This window comes from Salpingoeca rosetta (assembly GCF_000188695.1).
Source record: "Salpingoeca rosetta unplaced genomic scaffold supercont1.9, whole genome shotgun sequence".
NCBI lineage: Eukaryota > Choanoflagellata > Craspedida > Salpingoecidae > Salpingoeca > Salpingoeca rosetta.
The window spans coordinates 1,237,929-1,250,273 of NW_004754925.1; the positions used below are offsets into that span (position 1 = coordinate 1,237,929).

A 12,345-nucleotide genomic window follows, 5' to 3' on the forward strand; every position below is an offset into this window, starting at 1 on the left:
AAATCACAATTACCTCTGCGTGTGTGGCAAAACAAGAAAACAACCCTTGTTCTTTGTCCCTCCTGGAAGTTTGGAATCGCGGCACAACACATCACACACGACCAACACCCGCTGCCCACATCAACAACAGACAACAGCGCTCACGCTGCATTGCAAAAAGCCCTCTTCTCACCTCCCTCTTCCCAGCTCCCACCTCCTCTCGTACACCTTCATCTTCCCCTTCCGCACACACACACACACACACTCTCTCTCTCTCTTTGAGTAGCATGCACATGAAGAGGAGATGGAGGAAGGTGGCAATGGTGCTTGTACTTGCTTCGTTCATCTGCGGCGTGGCCACCACCATCGTCTTACTCGCGGTGCACGCCCCACACATCAGTGATGAACCCGCGCCAACGACAAGAACCCACCACCGCAGCCGGCAACCCCGCAACTTCAGCAAGGGCGGCAATAGCGGAGGCAGCGCCCAGGACAGCAGGTGGAGCTGTGACGAGAGCACGAATCCAGCCGTGCATGCGCACGTGGCAATGGTTGTGGCTGGTGTGGACGCTGCACGTGGTGCCTCCATCACCATCCGCTCGCTTCTCCAGCACCGGACAGTGTGTGTTCATCTGCACATTGTGTGTGACGCGGAAGCCCGCCACTCCCTGCAGCGTTTTCTTCAGGGCGGTTTGCAGGCACGCCTGCCTTGCGTCTCCAGCACCTTCCGCGACATCACGCCAGCGTTGGACGAGGTGGCGTGGATTCCAACCCGCCACACTGCCGGCGCCTACGGGTTTGCCAAGCTCGTGCTTGAACGCGCGCTGCCAGACGTGGACCACGTCATTGTCCTGGATACCGACCTCAGCGTGCACGCAGACATCGGCCAGCTCTGGCGCCTGGCATTCTTCCCCAGCGACACCGCTCATGGCAGCAACAATGGCAACATGCACAACAACCACAACGCCGGTGACCGGCTCCACAGCCTCGACGACAGCACGCAGCAGCAGCAGCAGCAGCAGCAGCGCCGGCTCTTCGCTGCTGCCCTGCAGCAGAGCGACTGGTACTTGGGCACACTCCCTGGCATCCCCAGTAGCCTGATCTGGCCGGCCGTCGGCCGAGGGTTGAACACGGGCGTGCTTGCGCTGCACCTCGCCCACATGCGCCAGGATGGGTGGCGGGACTTGTGGGAGACGGCGCTGCGGCGACAGCTTGCTTCTCGTCGCGCGACAACGGCCCTCGCAGAGCAAGACGTTTTCAACGTGGTGTTTCTGGAGCATCGGGAGCTGGGCGGCGTGCTGCCCTGCGAATGGAATCTGCAGCTCCACGACCACACCTCAGCGCCAGCATGCCTCATGCCAGCTTACCAAGGCCACCAGCACCCGCGACAGTACTGGTTACCGCCACCGAGGCAGCCTGCCATCTTGCACTGGAACTCGCCGCTGAAGCAAGAGGCAGATATTCCGCTCAGGCCACACCTGATGCGCATGCACCAAAGTGCTGTGGAAGCGAACGGCGCCACTGCATCCCTTGTGCCATTTATGTGCCACAACAGCACAGGCGCTTTGAGCCAAGACACGGCACTGAAGGATGGTGGTGCTGTTGTCAAGAAGCAACAACAACAACAACAACAACAGCAACAACAACAACAACAACAACAACAACAACAACAACAACAACAACAACAACAACAACAACAACAACAACAACCCCCTTCAGACCACAGGCGACTTGTAAAAGGGCAGGCTCCAATCACACACGTCAACTATGCGATGGTACAACCACGACGGCGCATGTTCAAGTGCACGTGCAAAGGCCCGACGTGTGTGAGGGTTAACGACGCAGCCTCGTCAACGCTGGTGATGGCACACAGCACGGCAGCAGCCGCACAGGTGTATCTGCGACAAATGCAACTTGGTGTCGACGACGACAGTAGGCGTGATGGTGGGGATGCCGGTGGTGACGGTGGTGGTGGTGATGGTGGAGATGGAGGTGATGTTGGTCGTGGTGCCACTGCCTTTCGTGCGGACACTGGTCGTGATGATGTCGGCGGTGGGCAAAGGCAGGTGACATGCGTGGAGCAAGAGGTCAGGCGAGTTCCTCACAACGAAGACGTGACGTTGCTGCTGCACACATCAGCCGACCGACTGCCTGCCTTGCTCGAACTGGTGAGCCAGTGGGACGGCCCAATATCGCTCAGCGTGTACGCCAGGTTCAGCGACGCGCGTGCCATTGACACGTTCCTTGACCAGGCACGCGACAAGGTGGTGGATGTCATGCGTGTGCACATCGTCTACTCATGGATCCACGATGACGATGGCGGGGATGGTGGTAGAGTTGCTGACACTGATGGTGGTGGTGGTGGTGATGGTGATACTGGTGATACTGATGGTGGTGAGGGGATCGAGGGGTACGACATCAACGCGGGCAGTCGAGGTAGGAGAGAGGAAGGCACACGTCCTCCGCCAGCAACTCCTAATTGTGGTGCCGGTGGGGGACGCAGTGGCCACGAGGAAGAATATCCCATCAACTACATGCGCAACGTTGCCTGGGATGAGGCGACAACAGAGCACGTGCTGATGCTCGATGCAGACTTTGTCATCAGCAGCAACGCCTACGCACGCATCCGTGCAACCTTGCACCGGCAGTTGAATGACAGGGACGCACGTGATACAGGTGCAACAGCGTTTGTGGTGCCAGCGCTGGAGACGGACGAGTATGCGTTCCGTGTCCCAGATACGGTGGATGGCGTGCGAAGGTTGGCAAAGGAGGGCGAGTTGCGGGCATTTCGCAGTCGAGAATGGGAGAAAGGACACGCGCCGACGAACATGACACGCTGGCTATCGTCCACGCAGCAGCAGCAGCAGCCATACCGGGTGGACTGGCAGCCGGGGTACGAGCCCTACCTCGTCCTCCCAGCCACTGCTCCCAGGTACGAGGTTGGTGAGTCCGTGTACAACATGATGGCGGTGTCAGACGCCACATCCCACAACTGCAGCCAAGCCAGTCTCGTCTGTCTTGTCCTCATCACGAATCCTATACACACACGCACACACACGCGCACGCGCACATCATCATGGTCACGATCACTAGGTACGATGAGCGGCTGTCCGGGTTTGGGTGGAACAAAGTGCTGCATGTCCTCGCGCTGAGACTGCAAGGGTACGAGCTGCGTGTTCTGCTGGATGTCGCCATCATCCACCGTCCACACGCCGCCTCCCACGACCTCACCGCGTACCGCCACGACCCCGAATACCAGCGCTGCGTCGCGGAGAGGGGTGCAGCCATCCAGGATGAGCTCCTCGCACACGTTGACAACGCAGACACCTACCGTGTCCAGACCCTACATGCGCACAGGCAACGCAGCCGGCAAGCACAGTTTCGAGTGGCACGCCGCACCCACGCAGCAAGAAGCGAAGCAAATGACCAACACAAACAGCACCAGCAACACCAAGAAGAGCACCACCAACGTCAACATCAACAGCAACAACAGTATGGCACTGGAGGCCAGAAGCGCCGCGCGTCGCACGCGGTGGCTGAGCAGAGTGTTCACGCAGCGGCAGAGAGGCGGGCAAATCGCATCGCACGCCGACACCACCGCCATATGTGAAGCTGCAAACACTCGAGGACACCTGCACACTTACATGTCACCCCCCCCCCCAAACAAACCAACCGTCCTCGACATCCTGTGAGGCCTTGTTGTTCACACACGCTTGGTCGTTTACTTGTTGCTTCTTTGAAGGCTTGTGGTGAGAAAAGCGGGGGGAATAGCCTGGCAATAATGGACCATTTGAACACATGTACATGCTCACACAGCGAAGAGAACAAGAAGAATGACGGGCGCATGCAATCACAAACGACAGCATGGCATGGTCAGCACAGGGGCAAACAAACATACACACACGTACACACGCAGCAAGTAGGCAAGCGTACCCGTCAAGGGCTCGAGCTCATAGTTTGGCATCTAGTAATTGACAAGGTGGCGGGAAGGGCACGGATAGATACATGTGCACTGTGACCACCAACAAGAAACACACACACACACACACACACACACACACACAAATGACGACATGAGCACAGTCCTTTGACACGTGCTCAACAGCAAAGAAAGAAATCACGCCAGCAAGTTCTCTCCCTCTTCCGCCCCCCCCCCCCAAAAAAAACGAAGTCAACGGGGGAGGGGAAGAAGGCACCACTGTGGGCGTGGGTTACGGGGAGAACTGTGGCTTTGGCGGACGGGCGGGAACGTTTGTGATCTCGTGGAGCGGGAGCGATGTCATCTTGGACAGCGGCGGTGTTGGCGTCTGGGCGCTGCTGCGAATCATCCGACGCTCCTCCTGTCGTGTCACGCGTAGAGAGGGGTGGTGGTGTGGTATTATGTCGCAGGTGAGATACTGCAGCGTCAATCATTCCCATTGCAGCACACACACACGACACAATGGATTACAAACTCACAAGAAACCATCCCAGCCTCCACGCACAACAACACACACACACACAGACACACACACACACGCACACCGGACGCACCATAATGTGTCGGTCGATGGTCTTCTGCAGGTTGTCGGACGTCTGTGACTCGAGCGTGAACCGGAGGTGCAGCATGTTGCCCCGCTCCAGGGCGCGCGTGTATCTGTCCTCAACAGCACGCAGCTCCAGGCCGCGGTGGTCGGTGATCTTCTCTCGCACAAACAGGCAGCGAAACACCTCCATAATCTCCTCCTGAAAGTGGCTCACGCGGAGGTCCGAGTTGCTGGTGAGGCTTGACGGCCATGCAGACTTGCAGCCAACAAGGTGCATGGAGACAAAGTAGATGGCGGCGCCCAGGGCCGCGGGGGCGTGGGTCAGCGTGGGCTGGTGCAGCAGGCACGACTCAGACACGTAGTCCATGAAGCAGCGAATGTGCACCGGGACCTGAGGAGGCAGGAAAGACAATGTGACAGAACCACAAACACGCGCACACGCATGGATGTGAGAACACCACGGCAGAAGCGAAATGGGCAAGAGGCCACAAAGAAGAGAGAGAGAGAGAGAGAGAGAGAGAGAGAGAGTGTGTGTGTGTGTGTGTGTGTGTGTGTGTAAGCATGACCGCGACGTACGTTTGAGAGCTCTGCAAAGATGGTGATGTAGTCGTTTGGCGACGGCCGGCGCACGTGGCCATCAGCAACAGCGAGGACCGCAGCAACCATCTGCACCACGTCCTCGTAGTCGTACGTGTTCTCCGTCAGCCAGGCCGCCTCGCGAATGGTGACGACGTCCTGCTCGAGGAAGCGCGCGGCAATGACCATGCACGTGATGCCGAGCAGCTGCAGTGTGCGGCGGGTGATGGTGCGTGTGGCAAGGTACCGGTCCACCATGTCCACGGCGCAGTGCAGCGTGTCGATGGAGTACATCTTGAGGCTGGCCACCTCCAGCAGCCAGTCGACGAGGATAAACCGCATCTTGCCCTGACTGTCCAGCTCGGGCTGTGCCGGCGGCGGCGCGTCACTCCGCAGCCGCAACTTCTCCATCCCAAGCTCAACCGTCTGCCAGCGGTGGCGGTGGTGGTTAAAGTGACGAAGGGGAGGCCGAACGTAAGGTGAGCGGCTTGAAGCAACGTGAACAACCACATGCGCACGTCCAAATAACACATAATGGACCGAATGGCACAACAAGCACACCCGCCCCCCACATGCACACAGTGCAACGGAAAGCAAGCTGCGAGTGGACGCACCTCACGGAAGAGCTCGCGCTTCTTTGGTTCGTACATCTCGCGCGCGCGCGTAAAATGGCGGATGGCGGCAAAGCGGAGGCGCGGGCACTCGCGGGCAGCCTGCAGCAGCCGCTTCTCCCGCGTAAACGAGTGCTCCTCATCGTCGTTGTACTGAGCAATCACACGTGGAAAGCGACCAAAGGCGGTGAGCATCCGGCAAACGTGCACAGCAGTATATGTGTGTGTGTGCGCGCGTGTGTGTGCTGACGATGATAATGATCCCAAAGGAGAGAAGAAGAGCAGGAGCAAAGATTGCGTTGGCTCACCGCTGTCGGGTCCTTGACAAAGAGGTCGTGGACGGCGTCTGCGCAGTGCATCAGTTCGGCCTTTTGTAGCGCTTCAACAACCTCCCGCTCGTCTCTCTCCTAAGGAATGCAGTCAGCACGCAACGAGAAACAAGTGGTGGTGGTGGCGGTGGCGGTGGATGGGGTTGAGCGCAGGGCAAGCAATGGCGGGGATGCGCAGGCAGGCCAGTCAAGAGATGACACCAATTTGTGAGCACAAGCAGGCGCACACACGCGCACACACGCACCTCGTGAAGCTCGAGGGTTTTCGCCACACAGTAATACATGCGGCCAGCGAGGTGGGGGTCTGTGCTTGGATCCTGGGTGGTTGCATGTTCGCAAGTGACAACGCAAGGTGAATGCACTGCCAACAACCACGCAAAGCAACCCAGAGACCACAAACACGCACGCACACACACAAAGCACACGCACACACACAAAAGCTACAGGCGCACATTTCAACACCCGACGCGACACACACGCATGCGCGTACCTCTGCCATGGCGTGCATTTGCTGAAAGACACAAGCCTTTGAGCACGTGTCGTTAGTCCATGGCGGGCGGAAGAGAAGCCATACAAAGGGGGTGGTGCCCGCACACAGCTTCTCTGCTTGCAGCAGATACTTGAGTGCTGTCGTGGCATCGCTGTCCACTGCAAGGTTGAACATGCACACAAAGCAAAGCATGTGAGCAGCTGTCGCAAAAGCGGCACAGGTTTGTGCTCTGTCCAAAGAGCAAGAAAAGGACACTACAGCAAACAACTACCAAACAGAACGCTGCAGGCATGATGCATGCAAGGCGTGCCACGCAAATGACAGGGCAAGTGACAACCACGTGTAACTGGCAGTGCGCACCTCTCTTTCCATAAAGGCAAGCAATGCCATATTTGAGGGCAGCTTCGTTGTTGCCTGCATCCGCAGCCCTGTGGTCACATGCAAAGAAAGGGGGAGGGTGTGAGTTTGCGTGAGAGAGGGTGTGTGCGCGTGCATGCGCGCGTGTAGTCGGGCGGACGTTGGTGCTGGAACACAAGCACACGCGCAAGCCATGTGAAACAAGAAAGCACAAGCAACAAGTAAGGTAGCCACTCGACATGCAGTGAACGAACACCAGCACACACACAAGACCAACCTTGCAAATGCGTCTGCCGTGTCCTTGGTGGGCCACAATCCTTCAAAGGAGACTTTAGAGAGGACTGATCGTGTGTATGCGAGCTCGTTCATCTTTCGACACGTCTGTTGGAAGAGAGGGGGGGAGGGAGAGAAATGTGCAAGGAAAGGCGTGAGAGGTTGCGGCTTTGTGAGACTGCCATGTCGAAGGCCAACGGCGTGCATGCCACACAAGCGGGTCGACAGACAAGACACATCACACGTGTGCATTGCCATACACACACACACACACACACGATATCAACAAGACAACACTGCATGTTGGGCATGCACTCATTACCTGAGCGACTTGGCAGAGGTCTTTCATGTCGAGAAAGGCGAGGATGTTGGATGTGAGCTCATCTGGCATGTTGGTGAAGAACCCCTCTGGCACGGTACCGTGGTGTGAAGCTTGGTCGGTGTCCATGGTTGCTCGGTTTGTTGTGTCGGTTGTGGGGAAATGGAAGGTGGGATACGGGAGAAAGAAAGACAAAAAGGGGGTTGGTTCGTCTAGTGAAGCGTGATGTGTGTCCCTAGTGTCTGTCCTATTATTGCCAAGCAAGCAAGCGAGGGACAGAGCAAGGAGGCAAGCACGTGAGTGAGTACAAGTGTGGGAAATGCGTGTGGTAGAGTGCGGTGATGCGCCAATGCTTTGTCGATGGAGCGGTGTGGTCGGGAAGTGCCTCCCTTGCACTTGTGATGGGTGTGGAATGACCATGTTGATGGTGGCACCGGCCCACTCACCTAAGGTGGAAGCTGGTTCGTCGCTTGAGGTCGTGTCGAAAGGGAAGCGGAAGAAGTGGGTTTGGTCGATTGAGGGGTAGGCTGTCTGTCGAGGAGACCAAGAAGTGAGGAGGTACGGTTGGTTGTGTCGAGAGGTATTGATGGTGGAGGAAAGTGGAGTGAGTGAATGTGAAAGAGGAGGCGGGGAGGAGGGGAATGATAACCGTTGAAACAATCACCAACGGATATGAAGCAGGAGGAGGAGGAGGAGGTGTGTTAATGAAGGAACAAGACGGGGGGGGGGGGGCGAGCAACCGAAGGCACAGACGCACAGAGGGAGATGAAAATGGTCACAACGGCAATCGACAAGTCAAAACATGCCAGGTGCACGTACGTTGGGAAGGCAGAGGAGCGCAAAGGCAGGCACAGACTTGGATGGAAAACGATAGTTTCTTGCCCTGACGGATAGGCGAGCTCAGGCCAATGTCAGGGGCGTCAGCTTTGGTGTGTGTGTGTGTGTGTGTGTGTGTGTGTGTGTGTGTGTGTGTGTGTGTGTGTGTGTGTGTGTGTGTGTGGCAGATTCGTCAGTCCCGTCGGTTGCAGGTGAAAATGTCAGATGGGTGGTTGTGCGTGAGCGTGTGTCCAACAGCGGCACAGCGGCGAGAGAAATCAGTTGTCACATCATCGCCAAATCGCTGATTCACATCACACACTCGAACAACGGACTTGGCGAGCTAGCCAGCAGCCAACGAACGAGCCAACGGATGGACCCAACGGCGATGCACAACGAAGCGAAAGTCAAAAAAGCGCGCGCCGCAGAGCAAGCGAGAACAAGGCGTCCTGGTGGTGGGTGGTGGGTGGTGGGTGGTCTCACCTCTTGTCGAGGAATGGATGATTGGTAGCTGCACCAACGCGCAGTCAGAGGGAATCGCGTGTGTGACTGACTGGCTCAAACACAATGGGCTGCAAGCCGCTTGGAAGGCGATGACGGCAGGTGCGCCTGTCGAGGGCTGGTGCAGCTTGGTTGGCTATTGAGTGTTGGTTGGTTGGTTGGTTGGTTGTGTTGGTTGGTTGTGGTGGTTGGTTGGTGGGTTGGTTGATTGGTCGCCCAAGTGACTCGCATGCGTGCGTGCAAAGAGGGCAAACAACGGTTGGGTGGTTCAACGGCGTGTGTGGCGATTCGTCAGTGTGTGTGTGAGTCAGTGTTGTGGTGGTGGTTGGGAGCTGTTCGTTGGTTGGTCGTGGGAGCAGCAACGGTCGGGGACACAATAAAAAAATTTGTTTTTGTAACGGACATCGCGTCACCGAATTTAACAATAGAGCGTGGTAGTTTCCATCCTTTTTTTACATGTGGGTGACATCAAATTTGGCGCACCGGACATGGTCTGTTTTTGTGGATGTGTGTGTGTGTGTGTGTGTGTGTGTGTGTGTGTGTGTGTGTGTGTGTGTGTGTGTGTGTGTGTGTGTGTGTGTGTGTGTGTGTGTGTGTGTGTGTGTGTGTGTGTGTGCTTTGTGCCACATCACGCCGCTCACTCACGCTCACTCACGCTCACTCACTGGTCTGTTGTTATTACCATATGCATCTGCACAAGCACAAGGTGCGCACATCAACACAAATGTACACCCACAACCACAACCACACCCACACCCACACCCACACCCACACCCACACCCACACCCACACCCACACCCACACCCACAACCACAACCACAACCACAGCCATATCTGTTTTAAGTTAGAAGAAGCACGTGCAGCGTGTAACAAATGTACAGCAAAAGAAGCCTAGAGCTCGCTGTGGATGAGGAGCTGTCGAAGAGAGTCGTAGACGAGAAAGGTGATGATGCTGGACGGCACGGCCTTGACCAAGGAGGGGGTGAGGCCCTTGAAGAGCCCACGCACGCCCTCCTGGCGAAGGATCGACACCAGGCCGTGCCAGCTGCTCTCGTAGCGGACGGTGGCGCCAAACCCAAACTTGTCCCGCGCATGCCCAAAGTCCATCACTTGGAACCGCTTCTTCACAATGTCAATCGGATGCACCAGCGTCTTGCTCACCACCCCGGATATCGCCCTGTTTGTTTGTGTGTGTGTGTGTGTGTGTGTGTGTGAGTGAGTGTGTGAGTGAGTGTGTGTGTGTGAGTGTGCATTGTGCGTGAGGGTATGTTGTGTTTGGTGTGTTGAAGAGGTGGCTGCATGACGTACTTCACACACGCAACTTACACAAACACGCAACTTACACACACATACACGCAAAACATACACACACACACACACACACACACACACACACACACACACACACACACACACACACACACACACACACACACACAAAAGCGTGCGTACCCTGCAAGCGCCTTTTCAAAGGTGGATGAGATGTTTCGTTGTCCGTCATGTGAGAGTGCAGCCAGCGCACGCTTTGCGCCAATGTACACGGAGAAGGACGTGCCAATGTACGGGATGACCGCAACCAGTGTCGGCGCCAACCCTGCACATGCACATGCGTATGTGAAGGTGAATGTTTGCGTTAAGGTGTGTATGTGCGTGTGTGAAGGAGAACCACGCTCACCACCAGTGTGCACGCGCTCACAACGACACTACCTCCTTCCCAGCTGCTCATATGCAAGTGTATTCACGCAATTACATGCGCCATGGAGTGTGCCCACACCTCTGTAGAGAGAGCCGATGCCCTCGTGTTGAATCATCGATGTCAGGGAGTGCAGCACATGGCGGTAGACCTGGATGTGTGGTAAGCAAAAGGGGGAGACCGGGGGAGCATGGAACAGCGCACGGCGGGAGGAAAGGAGGCACAGAGGTCGATGTGAACAAAACGTTCACATTGCACGCGACACATACACTCATGAGAGTGCCCAAGGAAAGCAAGCACACACACACACACACCCTCTCTGTCTTTGTCTGTCTCTCACACATGAAGCACGTGCAGGGAACGCACACAAACACAAACGTACAGAGCAGACATACACACACGCACACGCACGCATGCACGCACACGCACGCACAGAGCAGACACAGACACACAGACACACAGACACACGCACAGAGCAGACACACGCACGTACAGAGCAGACACACGCACGTACAGAGCAGACACACCTTGGGTTCGCCTTGGCTGACCATGCGCGTGCGAACAATGTCGAGAGGGTATGTGCAAACGGTGGCCACGGTTGCAGCGGCGCTTCCAGCCACAAAGTTCGCGCGAACATCCCCTGTCCAGAGGTACAAAGCCATCGGGAGTGAGCATCGCCATTGGCACGCGTGAGCGCAACACACGAACACACACACACACACACACACACACACACACACACACACACACACACACACACACACACACACACACAGAACAGCAATGACATGAGCAGAGGCATCCACACTTCCGCACACGCACACACACACACATACACACCCACACACACACACACACACCTTCTTTTGATAGTCGTTGCTGTTCTGTTGTGAGCATGTCGCGAACGCCCTCAAACACGGGGAACTGTCGTGTGGAGGCGAGACAAGACAACACAGCACAGTTGGCCGAGATACAAGGGTGATCAAGTCAAGACACACAAGGCGCTTTGCAGAGCAGCACACGCTGCGGACACAAACCATGTGCACCACACATCCTGCCTCCCCCCTCGTCTTTCCACACAAGCTTACCTGAACCGCAGCGTAGGAGATGGAGAGGAGCTGTGATGCGGTGTGGCCTTTCCAAAAGCTGGCCATGCCTTCATGCTTGTACATGTCACGGACACAGTGTTGCAAACTGCGGTATCGCCCAAGAGAACTGTGGCTGACCTCTTCCACTTGCAGCTGCAGCCGGATCTTGACCACATCAAACGGCGTCACGACGAACCTGGATATCGCACCGGCAGCCCCACCTGCCACCGCACTCGCCGTCGCATGGTCCATCTTTGGGCCTGCAGTTGTTGTTTGTCTTTGTTGCTGCTGTGTGGTGCAGTTGTGTGCGTGCTGCTGCTGCTGCTGCTGTTGTTGTTGTTGTGTGTGTGTGTGTGTGTCTGTCTGTGTGTGTGTGTGTGTGTGTGTGTGTGTGTGTGTGTGTGTTCCAAACCAGTCACCGTCGCCGCCACACTGCGCCCTGGCGGTACTCATGCACACGTTTTCTGTTGTCATCGTGGTGGCGCCGCGTCTAGTCGTCGCAGATGCAATGGTGCCCGAATGAGAACGAGATGCATGGTTTTGGACAGGAACAGGAAATGCACGCATGGAGATGGAGATAGAATAGAATAGAAGAGCAGACATTAGCAGAGCGTGTGTACGAGTGAACGTGTTTAGTTGAAGAAAAGACATGTAATGAGTTGTTTGAGGCAGAAGCGAAGAAAAGAGAAGATTGTAGATAAGATGTGAAGCGAAGTAAATAATTGGAAGAGAATAGAATAAAAGAAAATAGAAGAAGATGAAGGGGAAGAAGACATAAAGACAGATG

The 12,345-nt window shown here is 56.2% G+C and overlaps 4 protein-coding genes across 4 annotated transcripts in view; 1 reads left to right on the forward strand and 3 right to left on the reverse strand.

The window, feature by feature from the left end:
- Positions 1-268: 268 nt before the first annotated feature.
- Positions 269-3,778, forward strand: PTSG_04163 (uncharacterized protein). The gene is made up of 3 exons (XM_004995005.1): positions 269-1,511; positions 1,593-2,911; positions 3,073-3,778. Exons 1-3 carry the CDS (start codon positions 273-275, stop codon positions 3,587-3,589), a joined length of 3,075 nt encoding a protein of 1,024 aa, XP_004995062.1. The 5' UTR covers positions 269-272; the 3' UTR covers positions 3,590-3,778.
- A 315-nt stretch (positions 3,779-4,093) lies between these two features.
- On the reverse strand, positions 4,094-9,147 carry PTSG_04164 (uncharacterized protein). The gene is made up of 13 exons (XM_004995006.1): positions 8,760-9,147; positions 8,280-8,384; positions 7,907-7,991; positions 7,464-7,707; positions 7,146-7,249; positions 6,872-6,939; positions 6,512-6,669; positions 6,267-6,338; positions 6,001-6,099; positions 5,696-5,845; positions 5,082-5,507; positions 4,513-4,896; positions 4,094-4,319 (listed from the first exon to the last, which is right to left on the reverse strand). The coding sequence occupies exons 4-13, from the start codon at positions 7,587-7,589 to the stop codon at positions 4,191-4,193; spliced, it is 1,716 nt and encodes a 571-aa protein (XP_004995063.1). The 5' UTR covers positions 7,590-7,707; positions 7,907-7,991; positions 8,280-8,384; positions 8,760-9,147; the 3' UTR covers positions 4,094-4,190.
- Positions 9,148-9,556: 409 nt separating this feature from the next.
- Positions 9,557-11,907, reverse strand: PTSG_04165 (uncharacterized protein). Its single transcript, XM_004995007.1, has 6 exons — positions 11,559-11,907; positions 11,331-11,394; positions 10,998-11,110; positions 10,552-10,621; positions 10,230-10,371; positions 9,557-9,954 (listed from the first exon to the last, which is right to left on the reverse strand). The coding sequence occupies exons 1-6, from the start codon at positions 11,808-11,810 to the stop codon at positions 9,669-9,671; spliced, it is 927 nt and encodes a 308-aa protein (XP_004995064.1). The 5' UTR covers positions 11,811-11,907; the 3' UTR covers positions 9,557-9,668.
- A 66-nt stretch (positions 11,908-11,973) lies between these two features.
- The window catches only part of PTSG_04166 (uncharacterized protein), a gene marked incomplete at its 3' end in the record, with an annotated part of 4,619 nt that continues 4,247 nt past the window's right edge, over positions 11,974-12,345 (reverse strand). The window contains exon 14 of the mRNA XM_004995008.1: positions 11,974-12,048. Coding sequence (XP_004995065.1) covers positions 11,974-12,048 — 75 coding nt within the window. The remainder of the gene's footprint in view (positions 12,049-12,345) is intronic.